General features: G+C 36.1%; 1 protein-coding gene across 4 annotated transcripts; it reads right to left on the bottom strand.

The window, feature by feature from the left end:
* Positions 1-946: 946 nt before the first annotated feature.
* Positions 947-20,184, bottom strand: LOC147386068 (Protein kinase superfamily protein). Of its 4 annotated transcripts, XM_086424210.1 has the most exons (14): positions 19,682-20,181; positions 15,863-18,202; positions 15,625-15,742; positions 15,441-15,499; positions 9,851-9,915; positions 8,324-8,417; positions 8,155-8,235; positions 7,916-8,024; positions 4,018-4,090; positions 3,543-3,925; positions 3,066-3,430; positions 2,602-2,878; positions 1,787-1,857; positions 947-1,484 (listed from the first exon to the last, which is right to left on the bottom strand). In XM_086424210.1, the coding sequence occupies exons 2-14, from the start codon at positions 15,893-15,895 to the stop codon at positions 1,245-1,247; spliced, it is 1,968 nt and encodes a 655-aa protein (XP_086280336.1). In that variant the 5' UTR covers positions 15,896-18,202; positions 19,682-20,181; the 3' UTR covers positions 947-1,244. The 4 variants fall into 4 exon arrangements, with proteins under 4 accessions (XP_086280336.1, XP_086280333.1, XP_086280334.1 ...); XM_086424207.1 differs by lacking the exon at positions 15,863-18,202 and having other exon boundaries at positions 19,682-20,183; XM_086424208.1 differs by lacking the exon at positions 15,863-18,202 and having other exon boundaries at positions 3,543-3,919; positions 19,682-20,183.
* Positions 20,185-20,681: the final 497 nt, after the last annotated feature.

The following is a 20,681-nucleotide window of genomic DNA, read 5'->3' as shown; positions in this document are numbered from 1 at the left end:
TTTTTTCCCCTCATTCTTCTTCATAGAACAACTAAAACTTCAATAAAATTGATTTTTTGCTGTGACGCAGTTAAGCGATGGCCATCAACTTAAAAAAGAGTTACACACACGGTGTAGTGTCAAGGACACATCATTTATGCCCATCACAGGCACTACATAAAATATGTTGGGGTGTTATACTGTTACGTATAAAATATAAATAAATAAGGGCATAATAACTATATTTATTATGTAAAAGATTAATATACCCTTATCTTTTTCACTAAAAGACAAAATAGACAAGAGTAACAATGGAAAAAGAATATGTTGGATAATGCTAACGTCCCCATAAGGTCATTTATGCCCATCACAAAATAGCACTAGCAACCTTAAGCTAGAGGTCCAGTTCTAGTGTGCTCATCCAAGAAAAAGTTTTGATGTCTTACAATCATCATCACAGACCCAGAAAGTCCACTTCAGCTCGATCCGCAGCAGGAAATCTCATCTTTTACCCTTCAGCTGTTTCAATGCGCTCTTGAAGAAACTGCAGCTGCTTGGGTGGCTTTGCCTTTTACCCCCGCCCCCTCGTGCCATTCTACAGATTGAGATGTCAAGTGTGATGAATTGAGTCATGCAAAAGAAAGCTGAATCGATGAGGTGCAGTCTCTTCGGAAAGAAAACTAGAATCCCTGCCAAGTACTTTGAACACTGGCGGAGATCATTTTCTCATTTGTTTCCCAAATCTGGCTAATGTTTCATTTGATTTGCAGTTCTATCGTTCATGGGTTTATTAAATTGGAAGGGGGTTTGAGTAAGCTCTCCAGAGGGGGGGGGGGGTTATAAATCGAGTTATTCAATCAGTTCTGATTACTAAAGCTTGTGTTGATCTTGATGTATAAATTGTACAGTATTTGAGATCCAAAATAGCTAAAACTTAAATATTGATTGTTAGATCCATGACAATGAGTTGGAAAGCCAAAAGAAAATTGGAATTAAAAACCATGAATCACGACATAGAAGACTTTGAATCTAATACATGCCAGATTAAGGTTGGTTATGGCGCAACACTTCACAAGTTGATTCATTTGAAAAGTTATCTACAAGTTAGAGAAATGAGCACATTCACACAATTCAATCCACCCCTAATATTCCTTGCATGTCATCCAAGAGTTCGGCCAAAAGAATGCTGTACAAATAAATGATTATACAATAGTAAACATGTCCAGACATCCACCTAGGCATTGAAAGAAATACTTGGTTTGGTTTCAAGGTGGGCATTGTTGATCCTCACACTTGAGAATGGCCATCCTCTGAGACCTTGAATGGCCTTGCCTGTTATTCAGGATATCAATGTATTGCCGGAGCCGAAAACGGTCTGAGTTCGTCAGAGAGAAAGGAGGGTTGAGGATGAGGGAAGGTGCTTCCACTAGGAGGAAAAGTAGCAATCGTACCGCTTTTGAATATAGGGATGTTGCGTTCTCCATATCGCCTATCAGCTCATCAACCTGCCCCCAAAAAAAACAACTTGAGTTTTTTTCAACTGATTATTGCAATATTCCTTTTTGAGAATGTTGGTTTGGTTGCCAGCCTAGGTTTCTCAAAGGAGTGGCGCATGGAATGAAGAGCCTGAACCCCATACATGAGTACCATTTCATTCTGGCCATCTAAAACAAGGAAAAGAATTCCTTTATTCCTTCAAAGATATATTTAGACTAGAAAAAACCCAGTTTTTGCAATTAGCATTGTTTCAAAATTCTATGGGAATGCATGATACGCTCTTAACGGGAAGGAAGAGAAAAATACTCACAGCACCATTTCTGCCCGACGCAAGAGCAGATTGGAATATGATCTCCATTGCATCTGGCATCGCAGTACTTCCTGCAATCATGATGACGCTGATTTTCAAATATGAAAATAAGGGAACCAAAATGATTTCTTATCAATTCCCCATGCTTGTCAAAACATTATTATCAGAAATACAAACAAGTCAATAAAGATATGGGAGTTATGTTACCCCGAGTATATTAACATATTCCCCATGCATTGCAGGTATTATCGATAGAGATATATAGGAGTTAATGTCACCCAATTATGGATACAGATAAGGAAAAGGTACAGATCAAGCTACAGAATTTCCCAACCCCAAATCTTAGGGTACTGAGGCACAGCTACAAAGCTAAACTAAAATTCTGATAAATTAGATACATGGGACATTGGGAAGCAGGATTACAACTAATTAAATTTCCCCAAATCCAGAACAAATTCATATTCCATGATCACATCCAGTATCCTGATAGATTGCATTTTAATTTTTCTTTTCATTTAAAGCTAATTAGCATGTTTCACCCTTTATATATAACATGCCAAATGCAATGAAAATTCTAATATTTACTAAGTCTTATGATAAGGTTCTTCACAAGGTACTATTCATATTATAATATGTTTCCCAAGGACTCAATGCAGGGAAAAAATATTATCCAATCAGTACCCAATAGTACTAGATACCCACATCGGCATCATATCATGTCAATATGAATGCCTCCCTATCTGGGATCCCTGAAGAGCATTGAATCCTTCCTAGGTCGTAGGTAATATAGAATAAACATTGAAGGGCAAACATACCATCAATAGGCTCTAGAGCATTAGAAAGTTCTTCAGCATGTCCAACTTCAAGAAGAAACTCCCTCTCAATCTGAGAGTCGACAACATTAAGACATTCTTGGATGTCAGGACTACTTTGCTTCTTGTTGGTGCTTCTCTTGACTCGAGTCGCTTCTTGAGTTGGACTTCCTTCAATAGCTGATGCAGCCTGTGTATGACAAATATGCAATGCTTGCTTCCAAATTGCCAGAATTACCAGTTGAATTGAGAAGGCTTCTAACTGCTTACCTGCCTCAATCTTTAGAAGAACAAAGATAAGTACAACAAAGAAATCTTAATGCAGAAAAGGACTGAGGTATTGTTAGATAGACAATGAGTAGAGTACCAATTGACAGCAGCCATAGAAGAGGATTGACAACAGACTTTTATGGAAGAAAGACAAGGATACTGGTTCAATAGAAGAAGTTGGCTTGTTGTGACATTACCTTCTCATTCACTAATTCTGTGATGGTAGACGCACACTGTTGCAATGACCTAATTCTTGTCAGACAGTGAGCTGATGGCTGCTCCAAAGCATCTCCCATATCCATGGATCCCTGTGAAGTCCCAGAAGGTGCAGAGCTGTGGCTTCCCATGCTTCCAAACCCACACGTGTTGCTGATTGTTGCACCAATAATTGGCATCGGAGCACTTACTGCACTGCTTTTGTTTACAGATGCCATGGGTGAACTCTCTGATTTGCATGGTGAATGGTGTGGCCTGGATGCACTTACTGATGAAGATGACACCTCTAGTGGGGGCCCAGATACAAGGACATAATCCTGATCACTGAACTCCAATGAATCCACAACTGTGAAGTCCATGCAAATAAGACATTAATAATTCTATAGTAATAATACATTTTTGGAAATTGGATAAAGTAATATTGATACGAAAAAGTAAATAACCGGTAATCTTGGCACCTCGGGAAGAAGCCTTTGTTGTTCTTTGGTTGAAGGCTATAGTGGGTTCTTTCAGATCTTCATCTGAAGATCTACGGTGGTCAAGCCTAAAACCCGTACTTTCCACTTTATGCGTGACATTACCATATCTGGAAGCAATATCCATGTTGGTGGAAGTGTTATAAGGTACTGCCTTTTTATCAAGTTTTGTATCGAGAGAAAATCCATAAGTAGACCTCATCGAGGCCCTCCTCGAAGGAAAGGATGGGCTCCCATCAGGACCACTAGAATCGTCATCTAGAAGGAAAGGCAGACAATCCTCTTGAGAACTGTCATCTGCATGCCTCCCAAGACTGCATTCAGCTGAAGAAAAACCTTCTCCAGTCCTTGATGCCGTCCTACCCCTGCAAATAAAGTAATAATTTACCAAAAATATTGAATGAGAGTGTCACTAGTGGAAAGACCCAAGAATATATGTGATTGGAGTCTTGCTTACCTCAATCTGTCCTCTGGTTGGTTTTGGGAAAGCAAAGGGTGGCTAAAAAACTCTTCAAATGTTAACCGCTCCACTGTAGGCATGTAAATATGAGGAAACAGAAGAGTCGTCATAAAAGCGTTATCCCAACTCCTTGTAGCATAGACATAATAAAGAATAAATAATGGGCATTTATAAGAGCAATCTTCTTATGGACAAACAAAGATATGATCTTGACGTTAGTATCAAAGAAATCATGGGACTTCATAGTTTGGAACATCAAGCAGTATTTGCCAGTTCCAATGATATTAGTAAAACTGTACATGCTAGCCTCGCATCCAATAACATCTAGTTGGAGTTGGTATCTTTGTTGCATGAAGTGAAGAGGGCACAGGAGCACAGAAGAGCAGCAATGGTTGCAAACAAACTTTATTTCTTTACAGAGGTATGATTATAATATGTGTATTAAGAAAAATGATGGTCGAAATGACCATCAACGAGGAAAATGTACATCAGTTTAGCCCCCCATATTAAGAATTGAAAAGTCTTCAAAGAATATAAAATCCTCAATCATCTTATACAAAATGAATATAAAATCCAAGATGCTAATGATAATCTCTTGAACCAATTGCTCATTTCCTTCAAACATTCAAGAGTTTCTCTCCTTCCAAATGCCCAGCATATGGCGAAAGGTACTAGGTGCCTTCTTTCTTGAAAGATCCAACAATGCCAACTCTCAAATAAAGAAAAGACCAAAAAAGGATAACATCCAAAGAATACAAATGATGCCATAAAATACGACCACACAGATATGCAATATCACAATGGATAAAAATCTGATTAATTGACTCATCGAATGCTTTCCACATGGAACAAAAGTAAACTGAACTGATATGCAGGACAAGATTGTTAACAAGTAGAATTTATTTGCAGCTGGACCAGGTGAAGAAAGCAAACCTAAGAGGGTATTTTTTTTTTAACTCCAAAAGTACACTGAGACTTTTTGATTGGCTTGGCACCTGAACTAGAGAATTATAAACAGATTTGACCAAGAAAACCTTATCCCTTGTGACCTTTCAAATTAGCCAATCTTCCTTGCTAGGGAATATGGAAACATAAGAATTAGATTCGTTAGATAATCAACAAGATGTATCTCCAAGTCTTTCAAATTCTTTTGAGGTCAAAATCCCAAGAACTATAGCATATAATTATTGGATTAAGTTTCTTAACGATCCTGCTTCTTTGGTCATGGATGAGGTGATTCTTAGCATGATCAGATGGTTGAAGCAAGCATCCTAATGCAGGAGCTGTGCACACAAATCAGAGGCTGAAGGTCAGATTTCAATGGAATTTTTTGCCCCTCATAATCAGGTCCAAGATTCATACCAAATTGGAAAATTCTTAAGCTCATGTATCATCACACATTTAGGTTATTATCTCAATGTAATGCCAGTTTCAGCAAGTCCAAGAAGGCCCAAAGGTCAGCCCATTGAGAGTACAGCCCTAAAATGATGTTTTCTAGTGTTGGCCCAGCTCACTACAGGAGGAGACACAGGAATAGTGCCAGAATGAACCTCCAACAAACTACATACTTTACAATTTTTAGTAAAATTCCTTTTAAAAATTTCATTAAAGGTCAAATCTTAAATTAGGTTTTGATAGCCAACAAGGTATTGACTCAAGATCGAGGTATAGAATCCCTGGTATTATGTGCAAGATCGATTTGGAGAAGAAATATGAGCACATCAATTGGAGCTTTCTGAAATAATGATGGGAAGAATGGGTTCCAGACATAGATGGATCTTCTTTTTCAAATAGGTAACCGAAGCTTGAAAAGAGTTTTGTTAGGCAGGTTTTTTATTTTTAATTGAGTGGTCAACAAGTATTAGAGTTGTTAGGAGGTGTTTTTTTTTCAATTGCTTGATTTGTATGTTAGTATATTAGATTTAGGAATTTTACTTTGTTTCTAAGTTATTTAAGACAAAACATGGAACATCCCACACCTCTATAGGCTGCAATCAACCCAGAAATCCAGATTTTTGGTGTTATTCCATGGATCCGATTTCCTTGAGCTGAGCAACTTATTCAACAATCCATTTGCTTCCAAAATCATCAAGTGCATAATTTTGTTTGCCATTTTTCTAACCTAAAAATCAGACACATACATCCAGGTTTAGTCTAATTTACAGCACTTTTGAGCCAATATTCATACTGGTTTTAGAGTTATTTCAGTTAAGTTTTTTAAGCCATATAGACCCGGGATAGATCCCCTATTTTCAACCAGTAAACCCTATAACCTGGCAACATTAAACCCTAGATAGAGCCCAATAAAGTCCCTAACCAAGGTATTAAAATTTGATTTCGACTAATATTTTGGTCAGCTTGGAAATGAAAATATTTCGACATGTGTGTAAACAATTACAATTTCGTGAAAATTATGGAAATAATGTGGAAATGATAGAAATATTACATAATTTTTGTTCCAACTTCATAAAATGATAAATCATGCATGAAAACATAAAATGAGGATGTAACAATAAAATTATTTCTTAAGTAATGGAGAAAATCATGGGTGGATTGATGAAATTTTCATTTCTTTAGATAGAATCTTAAGGTTGAACTGTAGGGTTAAATTTTACTCAAGTATTTGAAGATGACTGGCTTTTGGAACAAAAATCAAAAGGTTCTTTTCTTATCACAAGTGAGATGGGGGCATTTATATCATTTCACACTAGTCTATTAGAGAAGACAGAGGTCGAGGAAGGCACGTCAACAGTATGAAAACATTAGGGATATCAATAATTTTTGGGATTTGAGGTTTACCAAATGAGGTTGCTACTACGTTAACTGTACAATGAACAGCCACGTGTTAATTAAATGTGACCAGATGGCATCTTTTTAACAAAGACACACTCTTAGTGTTTGACAGCAAATCCCGACTCATTGTAAAGGAGGATACGCTGTCAAAATAAATCACGCTAGCAAATTGTATTCTCTACATGGCATGTTTCTATTGCTTCACAGCTTAAATCTTTATAGTCCAAAATAGCCAAATTATACTGTTGAAGTCTTGAATGATAAACCCACATACTTCACCTCTGTTTCTTGGTTTCAACAAGGTGAGGAAGACGTTAATCTCTCCGATGAAGATGAAGACGAAGACGAAGACACTTATCTCTCTCTCTCACCTGTTTTTATCTTCTTTTAATTATTTATTTTCATTATTTAATATAAACGAAGTATTTCAGAAAATTGAAATATTTCGTGGAAATGGTTTCATTTTTCTGCTGTTCTTTAAGTGTTTTGATCAAAATCTGCTATTCCTCGAAAGTTTTACCGATATAAAGAGTAATTTCGACCGAAACATATACATAAGGACTTTGTATCATGAATTTCGTTTTGCTAGCTGTTGAAATCAACATATTACCGAAATAATCAAAATATGTCGATTTTTAATACCATGCCCTAAACCCATATTAGAGCCTTCCTTTAATCGCAGCCCTTGCATCAATTTTGGCATCAGAGCTAGTAATCCTACATCACATCCCCACTTGAGGTGATTATTGCACTAGTTACAACAATGAGTTCTCCACCCTTGCTATTGGTCATATCTCATATGCATCAGGATGGGACATTCACCAGTATTAAAGTTGGATTCTGTTTTGTAATAGAAATAAGCATTTAAATTCCCAAATTATAGTTTGTTTGCTGGCTGACCTAGTTGGATCTCTCATATCTAGATTTTCCTTTTATCTTTAATTAATTGTCCTTTAGTAGTCCCAAATTAAGAAATGGGAGAATCATGGTCCCTAGTGAAAAATGTGGTGGTTGCAAAATATTAGCATAAAGAAAAATTGTCATGGTCTCTAGCACTTACAGCTTCAATCAGAATCTTGACTGAGCGGGAAAAAAAACATACCTGGATTAATGCGTAACAACTTCTGACATAAATCAATGCAGTCAGAACTCAGATCCTTACTATCTGGAGGGAAACGCAACTCGTTTGACCTCAGAATGTTTTGCAGCAACTGCTCAGCAAGAGATGAGAAGGCTTATTAGGTTATGCCAAAGGCAGCATAATGATTACTCTACTAAATGAAACTCCAAGTATAGTACTAACTACTTTAGAGAACAGAATATGAAAGAAAGTACCCAGACCTGAATTTGATTATTTCCAGTGAATGGGGTTTTCCCAGTTACAAGCTGAAACAGGATAGCACCAACACTCCAAAGATCTGCCTGCGTATCCAGTTCAAGGTTAATGGAAGAACAGCTTGAGAAAAAAATTTGATGGGACCTATTACACAGAAAAGAGTTTCAATGTCACCTTTGCATCATACTTTTGGAGTTGCATTATTTCTGGAGCCATATAGAGTGGTGAACCACACAGTGTTTCTGCTAGGCCTCTCGGTTGCAGAGACCTGCCAAAAGAAAACTTTACTGTTTGAACCTTAACTGGAAGAATCTTCAAGAACCTTGAACAGGTATTAGCGACCTCAAAAAGAAAACTCTTACATCTCACAAGAAGAAAAAGTGGCAATTGCGGAAGCTACCAAAATAGCAATTCAACTATATATAAGATTATTCCCCACTCATTCAAAAAGAGAAGGAAAAAAAAGAAGAAGAAGAAGATTAGAGACTACTGCGAGAGGACAAGGGTGACAAGGAGCAGCATCTTCACTGAAGACATAATATAAATGAGGAACTCTCTTCTCAAGCTATCACTGTTTCTTCATTTTCTTTTTATTGAAGTTTGTTATTTATCAAAAGCAATAAATCTACCAACAAAAAAAAGCAATAAATCTTAAACAAGACAACATTGACCAACTGTCAGTTTCTTTTGACAAGCCTGGAGTTATAATTCCTGAGAAGGATATATAAGAGGCCGAAGTGGGATCCTAAGGTTTTAAGGTCGTGTTCTCTTAATTCTGTTTTCCATTTCCCGTCAAGTTAGTCATCTCTCCCCCTAGTGCTGAAAGTTTGGAAAGCTCACATTCCTCCTAGAGTGAAATTTGTTTACTGAGCAGTAATATTGAATAATTGACTTAACCAGCTAGGGCTTAAAGCAGGTCAGGTTCGGGAAGGATATGAGTATGTCCATATACATATCCGATTTTTTATCCGGATCCATATCTGAATCCGAATCTGACTTGAATCCTACTAACTAAAACCATATCCGAACCATTTTATTTTAATTAAATCCATATCCACATCCGATCCGACCTAATTAATTAATTCAGGTAGGATAATATCAAAACATTCAAGGTTATTTCAAATAAAATTGCTAAAATGTAGCAAAATGATGACTTGAACTCAAGACCTCTCCATTTTGAAGAGAGGCCTTGACCACTACACCCAACCATTGTTGGTTAATGAAAGATAGTTTGAAAAATATAAAAATATACTTGCAAGGTAATATATCATTTGGATCTTGGTAGATATAGGGATGGATCTTTATACGACCTAGATCCGACTCGGATCAAGGGACATCTACCCATATTTTAATTTGGATATACTTGAAGGAACCAAACCCACTAAATTCGGATTCGGATCACTCGGATTTCGGATAAAATTTGTCCCTTTTTAAGCCTATAACTAGCCTTCAATATTGGAACCCTTGTTTCCAAATATTTTTCAGCAAGCCAAGAGAAAACAATATTTACATTCGATATGCTTCTGCAAAGGGGCTTCATTTAATTTCCTTGTACACGAAGCTGTTGTATCCAATAATATTGACCAGCTAAATTGAAGGTCACAAGTGGCAGAGATCCTTTTGTTGTTTCCATAGTATTCATAAGGGGAAAAACAGCAGGACTAATAATTCTTTATGTGAAAGAACATATTTATATCTCACCTTGCAAAGCCAAAATCTGCAATTTTCAGTACAGAATGGTTGTCATTTGTGGAGAGGAGGAGATTCTGTTACAGAAATGAGAGATATCAGAAAATATTCACTGATGCAAGAGAATTACATTTCAAATAAAAGACCTTGACATTACTAAAACTCCAACCAACCATGTTGAACTGAAACTAGAGTTCCACATTTCACACTAGACGAGAAAACTACAAAATTATGAGGTTTACTTTAATGGCTAAAAGGCACAAGCAGTTTATACATCTAACAGCATCTGTTGTGCGCTTTGGTAGTGAATAATAACAATCTGTATTTTATTAACAAGGTGTGTATTAAGTACAGCAAACATAATTAATGTACATGGGGGAACATAAAATGGCCAGCAACCAGAATAAGGTTGTGCAACAAAAATAACTATACAACCTTTAAGGCTAGGCAGACTATACAAATTGAATGAAAGCAAAATTAGAGGTCAATACAATTGCATTCTCATATAAGAAAATAAAATCCCAAATAATGGGGTCGGCAAGACCAATCACTTTCTCCATTCAACTCTTATGAACCATATCTTCAGCCATGGCTGTCTCTTAATATCCTTATAATTTCCATCCACGCAATTCATGACCTTCCTCCCTCCCTTACAGAGCCTTCACTTGCACATAGTACTGTTAACTGATGATGCTGTTGATCTTTTATACACATATCCAAACCATCTCAATCGACTTTCCTTATCTAATCTCCCATTTGAGCTATACCTGAATGTCATCTCTGCTACAATCATTCAATGAACAAGTTTCTCAACTGCCAAACACTCAGCTCTATAAAGCATGGCTGATCCATGTGGAAGTTCAATTAGAAAGAATCTGCCATGACTTCCTGTGGCATGGTAAGGATGGTTTGAGAAAACATCATTGGGTATGTTGGAGTAAGTTATGTTTGCCCAAGAAGAATGGGGGATTGGGCTTTCACAAATTTGGTTCGATAAATTTGGCTTTGTTGGGAAAGTGGCTTTGGAGATTCGGTGAGGAAGGGGACAGTCTTTGGAGGAAAGTAATACGATGGAAAGATTGATTCTTTCCGTTTTGGAGCTCATGTTTTCTTGGAGTAAACTTTATAAGGAGTTCAAGGGGGTTTTCTTTGAAGACTTTGTCGTGTGTTGGGACAGGGTGTGCGCGTTACAATGAGACTAGCTCGGGGGTCAAGCTTTGTTTTTTCCTTTTCTTTTGTTTTGTCATTTTCTTTTGTCTTGTAGTTCACTTTGTTTTAGGGTTGGTCACCTCGACCCCCTCGTTTTCTTCTCAATAAATTATCTTTATCGATCAAAAAAAAAAAATTAATTCCATATTGATCACATAATATTCTGAAAGCACAAACTTTATCCCCACAAATCTAATTCTATGGTTCACTTACTAAACATTTTCCAAACTTCATGAATAATTGAACTTAAAAAAATAGAAGTGGTTTCTTATGGGTATTTATTGTTCTTTAATTTTCAATAGTGTACTCTTAAAACTCAAGTTTTTAAATATACCCTCCATAGATCAAGTTTTGAATTTATTCCCACTCGGTTTCATCTACCAATACTAAATCATATATAAATTGCACCAAGGGACCTCTCCTTGAATATGAGCAGTTAATCCACTGTAACCAGTGCAAAATATGGACTTATCAGATCCTTAGTGCAAATCCATTGTAACTGGAAACTCCCTCATTTTGTTGACACCACCACTGTTTTAATACAAGTTATAACCTCAGCATTCATGTCCTTAATAAGATCAATATACTCGCTTGAAACTCTTTTTTTCCTGATACCCACAAATTAACTCTTTGGAGACTCCATCCTATGTCTTTTAAGTCATTAAAAATCATTTGTAAATTATTCATCTTTTCCAAAACTTCTCCATTAATTGCCACGTACGACAACAACCGCAATAGTTGATCTCCCTTGCGTTAAGCAAAATTGGTTATCAGATATCATTGTTTCTTATTTTAACCTCTTCTTTATCATTTTCTAATCCATACATTTGGCATTTTTTGAGTCCCCAAAATCTTATTAAAAAGTTAACTAGGACAATCTAGTTTCTTCCATGCACTTGCAAACCTCTATGCTTTTGTTTTTGATAGTTTTCAAATCTATATCATACACCATTTAGTCCTTTTTCTCTGGTAACCTTTTAAAATTCAACCTCCACCATCAATATTTTTTGTTGTGAGTGACTTTCCCCATTAGAATCTCCAAGAACTTCTTTCACCACTCTTCTAATACAACTGGTCATTTCATCTCACATCATTATAGTTTTTTGCATCTAAATTCCATTTTCCTTCATCTATCAAATTTTTTTTCCCTAAGAGACTGTCTACTCGTTTTAAGTTCCACCACCAAATTCTTGAGAACATTTAATTTTCAGTCTTCTCTTCCACTTCTTAATCCAAACATCCATGATTATTAACCCATGCTACACAGTTAAACCCTCCCCCTGGAATAACCTTCCAATTATTTCACTTCTCTTTTTAGAAGAAAAAAATTCTACCTGATTTCCACTAGTTCACCTTTTAAAAGTCATAATGGATTTGTATGATCAGGGGCGGATTTACAATGGGGACACTTTTCCCCACAAGAATTTTCAAAGTCTACAGATTAATGAGCTATTGCCATAGAAGCGGATAAAAAAATCCGCTGCTATTGCCCCATAAAAAAAATTCCACCCCTAGTTGCCCCCACAAAATATTTTTCACTTTGTTACCCCCATAAAAAAATTTCTACTTTTAGTTGCCCCACATGGACAAAATCCTAGCTCTGCCCCTGTATGATTGTAGGGAATTTGTCTTCAAGAGAATATGAATTCCTTGGGAATATGGTCATGGGAAAATGAATTCCACCATTTGATTGCACTAGGGAAAAAAAAAAAAAAAAAGTTGCTTTTTAGCATAATTTTGAAACCTGTTGAGTTGACTTAGTTGACTCAATTTGATTGGATTTCAAGGCGATTCAATACCAAAACTAAATGGAACCAAATCATCGAGTCAACTTGGCAAACAATCTCGATCGAGTTATCTCCAAAATGCACCAAGTTAGGTTAAAAACTTAATCAAGTTAATCACTTGCCTATATATAAAAAATTTTGGAGAACAATTTTTTTAATTTGTTTCAAATATTAAAATCTACTTTCTAAATATTTATAAATTTATATATTTTTATTTGATTCACTAGAGTAGGCTCTCAAATTGTCGACTTAACTTGATAGACATCTGAGTCAAGTTGAGTTTTCAAATAACGATATTTAGTTTTGGGGATAGGTGTAATCATGAGAGAATAACATTAGGAGGTGGGAAATCGTTTACCTGGGGGTTGGGAAGGGAAAATATTTTCCCTCCCAGGGTGGGAAATAGGGCAGGAAATTGAATTCTCAGGAAAATACATAATCATACGCCTAAAAATAGCATTTTCCAAAGGAAATCATTTTCCGGCCCATATTCCCTGCATAAGAGAAATCATACAGACCCTAGATGTTTGTCTCACTTTTTAAAGTATCAAACTATATGCCATGACAATTTCATGTAAGGCAATCCACATCTCATTTCTTTTTCACAACCCTTGTCCATTAACATTTTTTTGTCCTATACTATCTTTCCCTATATGCGATGACAAATTCATAGAATGTAATCCACATCTCATTTCTTTTCCGCAACCCTTGCCAATTAACATTTTAGTATCCTATACCCTCTGTCCCTATATGCTCTTTTGGTCTCTTCTTATAAATATCCTCTCCCTATATGGAATTATCTATAATACGCCATCCAACTTTTTCCAAAATTATCTCAAAAGGGATTTAAATCTCCTAATAATGGCCAGTATTTAGTTAATTCATTGATCCAGATGATTCACCAATCCATAGCAGAAAGGAAGTTCTAAGAGGTAAACTGAGGGTATTCTTAGGGAGGAACATTTGTTTGACTTCTAATCTAGGGAAGTAAATGATTAGATAACAAAATTAGTAAAAGAGTTTCTACCATTATTGCAAGGGAACGTCTAAGCTTGTCGAATTTACCATGCATTCATTTGTTTTCGGTTGCTATCAAGGAGAAACTGATCAAAAGGAGACCACTAAGAAACTAAGATGGCTGCCTTTGCATGATGGCCTCATGTCAAGGTTTGAAATTTTTTCAAAGTGGAGGGACTGTGTGGTTTTCTAGCCAATACTTGGCTAAAGCAATCCTTGAAACCATTCAAGTAACTATCAGACCCAAAACCATGCTTGGATGTTTGGTGGTCAATCATGCCAACAGTCATCCAAGCGTAGCCCCAACAGTATGGAATACACAACCTGCACATAAAGTATTGAAGGGTCCCCCCACATCTACAACATAATCATTAGATCATCATCCAAGTAAAAGATGGAAACCGATATCTTGCAATGCACACAAAACACTGGCCAAGCCAATGTGCCAATATCATCCACTAGAAGCATCCAGGCATAATGTTGCCTCTTTATTGTGCAACCAAGCTACACTATCATGGGAAACTAGGCCTAGGAGCACCATGCTTCCCAACATAAGGCACAACATAGGAGAGTGACACAACATTTTGCATGGAGTGCAGCATCGCAAACCTGGTGAACCAATGGACCTCTCCTGCCAAACCATTGTCTTAAAGCATGTCCAGTACCAAAAGGAACGCTAAAGACAACCTCCAAGATCCCAAGAGTCAATCTTGGATTGCCAGCCCCAATGAACACTCATTGAGTGGCCAACACCTTGGCCACAAGGAGGGGTCAATTAATGTCCCCTCCTTAAAGATGATGCTAAGCCTCCACCCACTTAGAGAATGGAAATATAAAAAATGGGGCCAAACATATTACATATGTAGGAAAATACCATCCATGTGTATCTACCAAAACCCCACTCATGAACCCCTCATCCAACCAAACTGCTTTGCCCACATGACCAAGCAAAGGTCACGGACTCATGGCCATTGCCAGACCATAAAAAAATGACCATAACAGCTAGCCACCCTATCACCTAGGTTTCAATTATGCCCCAGGAACTAGGCAAGGTCTCCCTTATTTCAAAATTGCATTCCCTATTTCTTATCCTTTTGATATCCATAAATATAAACACAATTAAAGTAAACTTTAAAAAGATCATGCTTATGATATAATTAAACAATGTCATAAAAGCTAGCCAGTTCTCACCAAAATTCTCCAAATCTACAGAGTTTTCACTTGATATTAATGGGATTGAAAGAAAAAAAACTTAAAAGTCTTAAACAAAAAGAGAATATGATTCAGCATCTTTAATAAACTCTACTCTTAGACATAGAATAATAAAAATATGAACCATCAGAAAGCAGACTGAAATTAATCATTTAGGCAATATAAGCCAACATTGAGATTCCCAATCCATTTAATTAAAATAAAGCAAATCAAACAGAAAACACAATTATCAATTAAATACTTTAAAAGACACAATTTTCTGCATAAACTTGCTTCTAAACTTGGCAGCCAGATAGAAACAGAATCATCAGTTATAAAAGCAGTCAATTTAAAAATAGCATGAGCAAGGATGTTGAATGAAAAAGACCAGAACCAACCTGTGGCTTTAGATCTCGATGTATGAGATTGTGTTTACAGAGCATCTGCAGACCAGCAGCTGCAGTAGAAGCAACTCACAATGTTACAACATGAACTCACTGAAGACAGAAGACCTAGAGGAAAGTGAAGAAATGACAACCAAACGAAATCAGGGAAGTGTTCCCAAAGTAATGCTAGATGTACCTAGCTGCTGCATGAAGTGCTTTGCAGTTGCTTCTGGAACTTTTCCATGACGTTGAATGTACAAAGAAAGATCCCCTCCTCTGCAGTACTCCAATACAAGATGTATTCTTCCAGGAACCTAAAAGACATATATGAGACAAAAAACGAATATTCATAAATATTAAACGAGGACTTCAAATTCTGGTTGGGACAGGCTAGTTATTGTTACAGAGAATCATCATCATCACTAGAGCCTTACCCCCAACGATTTGAGATCAGCTAAAATAATCATGTCCCTCCATTCCCCTTTGTCCAGAAACAAATCTTATGTTATTGAGTGTGTTTCTTTAGGTCTTCCTCTCACTCTTTTAGGATCTTCAACTTGAATATTTGTAATTGCTTTGTTCATCGTGCCCAAACTATCTTAGTCAACTTTCTCTTAGTTGTCTATTGGAGTTTCTCCTACATTTTCTTGGATGCAGTCATTTCTAATTTCATCTTTCCTAGTCTTTCCACTCATTCATCGCAATAATACCCATCTCTACTATGGTCAAATTATTACCATGATGCTTCTTGAAATCCTCAAAATAGACACCCTAGAACACCTTAAAAAGTTTACAACAAAAAAAATGAAAATTCCAAAATTGAAATAATTATAGCTGGTATAGGCTCTCCCTTTCCTTCAAACACCTGGTCATTCCTTTCTTTCCAAATCCCCAACAAACTGCAAATGGAGTTAAGTTTTACAAAATTTTCTTTGAGGACAAAAAGTAGTAGCCGATGTATAACCAGGACTCAATCTTTCAATCCTTACGTATAAAAGACAATGAAAGTAGTTGCTTTGAGGTATTTCTAGACCATCAATTTCTACAAAACATTTCTCACCCTGGTACCATTGCTAAATTTACACTCTTACATATTAGGTTGATTCCATCGATAGTTTCAACAATTAATACTACATTGTCCGCACATAACATACACCAAGATACATGCTCTTAAACATGGATAATTACTTCATCAATAACTAGAGAAACAAATACAAACTCAAAACCCAATTGTAATTCAGAACTCATTCACCTCCTCTCAATGTGCTTAACTAGTCACAATCCTATCATAAAAGTCCTTTACTATGTCAATATTATCCATTTTAGACTCCTTTCTTTCTTAATGCCCACCAGATTAGCTCTCTAGGTATTTAGTAGTTTGTTTTCTCCAAGTCAATAAAATTATATGAAGACTCTTCCTCCTTTCTCTATCATTTGTCCAAGTAGAAAAATTGCCTCGATGAGTGATCTACCTAGCATAAGTCCAAATTGGTTTTTTGATAAATACTTCTATAGTATAGCTTGTAAGTTTAATACCTCGATGGTTAGTACAAAAAGAAAAGCAGAAAACAAAAGGAACCTAAATTGGGTAGGTGTTGTTAATGCAGGACACAAACCAAAGGAACTTTTGTGATTATTTAGGTTTGCACTTGTTTGGAAATAGATTTATTTTATCATTTTTGTTTTGTCGAGATTATTTTAGATGAATTATTTTTAGTTTTGAGTTGTCTTTAGTTATTTTAAGAGTTTGATTCGAGTCTAGACACTATTCGCGTTTTTTTTTTTAGGCCTCGAGGGGTCAAAACTCGTAAAAATTAAGTTGATTTTTGTGTCATTTGAAAGGTTATTCAACTACTTATCCAACAAGCCCAAGATTTTGCAATTCTGAAGAGTTTTGAGACAATTATGGCCAAAATACAAATAGGTATTAGGTTTACACGGGATTGGCTTCTCAAGGTAAAAAATATCAATGTTTAAGTAATAGTTTTTTTTTATCAATAATGTTTAAGTAATAGTAGGATTGGGGTTTGGAGTCTAATATGAGAAAGCCTATTTATATGGCAGGGTAATTGATTTTTAACAGGTTATGGAATAAATATATTTTACCGCTTTCTTATTGAGATTTCTCCATTGATTGGATCATGATGTAATATCATTCTTGGTGTGAGACCACAGTATCATCTATATTCTTCTCCATCGAATCCTATATCTTTCCTATCTTTTTCATGTTTCTTGATTTTGAAGAAATCTTGAATTATTGGTTCTTGAATTCTTGAATCCATCAAGAAACCCATCCAATCCTTCCTAAACAATAAACAACTATACCATTAACCTCTTTCCCAAATTTGACCTATACTCTATTACCTAACCCCAACCAAATACCGTAAACCTTCCTCAAGCCTTAATTGCAAAATTTTGCATTTATTCTTTCAACATATAGCCATTTGAGATATCAAAATACTTTTTTCTTTAAAAATGATTTTTTTTTTTTCTTCTTCATCACCACCTAGTTAGCCTTTCTACCACCCTTCCTAAGTAGAACAACCTTATAATCGAATAAATCTAGGTTGTCCTACATCAATTGTCCTTATTCCACCCTGCATTGCATGAAATCTTCTAAGGAAAACTTATTCTATTGTAAGTCATCCCCATTATTTTTCCCACGTCAATTGTGAATAAGAATCAATTGAGCTCACTAGCATTATCTAACTTGATAATCCTCTCGAATACTCTAGAACTTCCTAAGGAAAAGCTTTTCACTCAATCCTTCCAACCTGCAAATAGGATAAAGTTATACAATTAGTCCAACTCCAGAACCCCAAGAACGATTGAAAATGAAACTCGGAACCCAACTACAATCAGCTTTAAAATTCAATCTAGTCAGGCCTAGGATCTTCTCAACATACTATAGATATTATGGAAAGAAAGTGGATTTACTCATCTAACTTTTTTTATAGGCAAATGCAAATAGGTATATTAATAAGTGGTTGAGATGACCACAAAGTACAAAAACAAAAGAAGACCAGGGCCTACGCAGGAGTAATATTACAAACCCACTCCCATCTGCCTGTGAAGTCGTCAAAGAAAACACCCCTAAACTCTTTATAAATCTTACACCAAAAAACCAAACACCCCATAATAGAGACAATAACATCCTCCAACGAGAGCTCCTTGCTTCGAAATCTCATTTCAAAGGATGAAACCAAATCCCACGATGTTTCAATCATGGATTTACATCAAGATAAGTAAATAGAGCATAATGCCTAACCCTTAGATATGCAGTAAAGAATTCATAAACAAAATCCTCACAAAGCTAATAGACAACTTCAAAACTAAAATAGTAAAGAATGTGTGATCCATTCTTTAGACTCTTTAAAAACGGAAATCAAGACAAAACATCACCATTACCTATAAACTTCTCTAATCAGGCAATTGTTCGAGCACTTCAATGGCAGAAATTTTAGTTTACTGGGCTTCATAAATGTAACACAAAACGTTTGTGGTTTATGGTTATATTAAAGAAACCAAAGCTCTTTCTATTTCACTCATATCCCTGCTACTAGTTGTATGCTGTAAGATTTTTATGATATTTCTTGACCTTCTTTGGACCAAATTTAGGTTGGTAAAGGATTTTTTTTTTTTTTTTTTTTTTTCAGATTTGTGACAGTTGGTTATTCTTCATGTCTCAATGAACTCACCAAGGAGTGATTATGTGCCTTGGTTTGTCAATTTATTTCTTTGCTTCAGGGTTCAAAATTATACACAACCATCAAAGGCTATTCTCTCAATTCTTGTAAATATTTCATCCTTTGCTTTTCCCATTTTTGAAAGCTTTATTACATTCTAGCAAGTCCTCTATTTAAAATTGAGTTCTCTGTAATCTGGATACATCAAGTACTAACTTACTAAGACTGGGATTGTTGGAGGTTGCCAAGCCGAAACTCTCAGCATCAGATTAAAGGCGCACAACAAGTGCTTCAGTCCATCTAAATCAATAAGTTCCCTCACTCATATTTACATATTAATAATACTTTGTTGCTCTTCCTGAACTCAATTGAGCAAGATTGCATCATCTTCTACATTCTAGTAATTCTAACCTAGTTAATCAAGTTTATAATTTTTTGGTAAATTTCTATTGAGCTGAATTTCCTTGTTATTCTTCAACATTTAATCGATAATTAAACAACAAAGAACGATCTAAACAAGTACCAAAAGAACAAAAGAAATAAAAATGCAAACTTTACTTCACCGACCTCGATGATATCATGTAAGCGAATAATATTGGGATGGTTAATCTTCTTCAGGATTACGATCTCAGATAAGAGACTCTCCTGCAATTTCTTGCTCAATCGATCCATCACGATCTCCTTAATCGCAAACTCCATGCCATGGACTCGGTGCCTTGCGTGCCAGACTAGAGAGTACGAACCCGATCCAATTTGTTGACCGACTATGTAATCTCCAACAACCCTAGCTCTGCTCGCCGATTGAGCCATAACCATTAAAGAAGAAAAAAATCCACTAAACACAACAGAAGAATTCCTCCCTAAAACCAGCTAGAAACCCTAATTCGAGTATTGATGTGGAAAATCTGAGAAATTTTCTGGTTCGATCACAGAGAGAGATGATTTAGATGTTGAGAGAGGGAGGAGACATTGATTTAATGGAGTCGTAATGAACTTTAGTTTACATTTAATTAAAGATTGGTGATTTGATATCAGACAATGAGAGGATTTGTTTTGGCTTAATCAAGCCAAAAGGCCTAGCTGATAAATAGATTATAATTGGGCTTTTCTTTGATACGTGCTGTGCCCATTACGCTCCTTTTGTGTTATGCTCTGAGATGCATTACCGTGACCCGTTAGCCAATGATCCGACCCGAATTATTTGGGTCAAATCTGACCTGGTCCAAAATCAGGCCTACCCCAACCCGGATTTTAGATAAAATATCCTTGACCTGGAAATTGGAAGCCAGCCTAGCCCGAATCCTGAACCTGAAGATTGACCTGCCTAGCCCCTCACTCCTCCTCTCACCAATGGGTGTCAATGGGTATCCATTTAATCATAACCGAACCAAAACAAAAATCGATTGGATGGCTCTGGTCCTTTTTTATTAGATTTGACTTAAGTCAAGTCAAGTCTCTTGGACCTAAGGGTGGATTTAGAGTGAGGGTTGTGGGGGCACTTACCCCCAAAAGAATTTTCAAAGTCTATGAATTAGTGAACTATTGCGACAGATTTTAATGGCGGATA

The sequence above is a fragment of the Akebia trifoliata genome, chromosome 14, assembly GCF_017979445.1.
Source record: "Akebia trifoliata isolate Shusen 1 chromosome 14, ASM1797944v1, whole genome shotgun sequence".
Lineage (NCBI taxonomy): Eukaryota > Viridiplantae > Streptophyta > Magnoliopsida > Ranunculales > Lardizabalaceae > Akebia > Akebia trifoliata.
The sequence above is the reverse complement of the archived record's forward strand: the minus strand, read 5'-3'. Positions and strand labels throughout refer to the sequence as shown.

Excerpts from the sequence above, each read along its gene's own strand:
- LOC147386068 (XM_086424207.1), bottom strand. The coding sequence starts at position 19,930 with ATGGTTATGGCTCAATCGGCGAGCAGAGCTAGGGTTGTTGGAGATTAC. Across the intron at positions 9,916-15,440 it reads ATCGAGATCTAAAGCCACAG|AATCTCCTCCTCTCCACAAA; the intron begins GTTGGTTCTGGT and ends TTTCTGTAACAG. Across the intron at positions 2,879-3,065 it reads CAGAATTAGTGAATGAGAAG|ATTGAGGCAGGTAAGCAGTT; the intron begins GTAATGTCACAA and ends GTTCTTCTAAAG.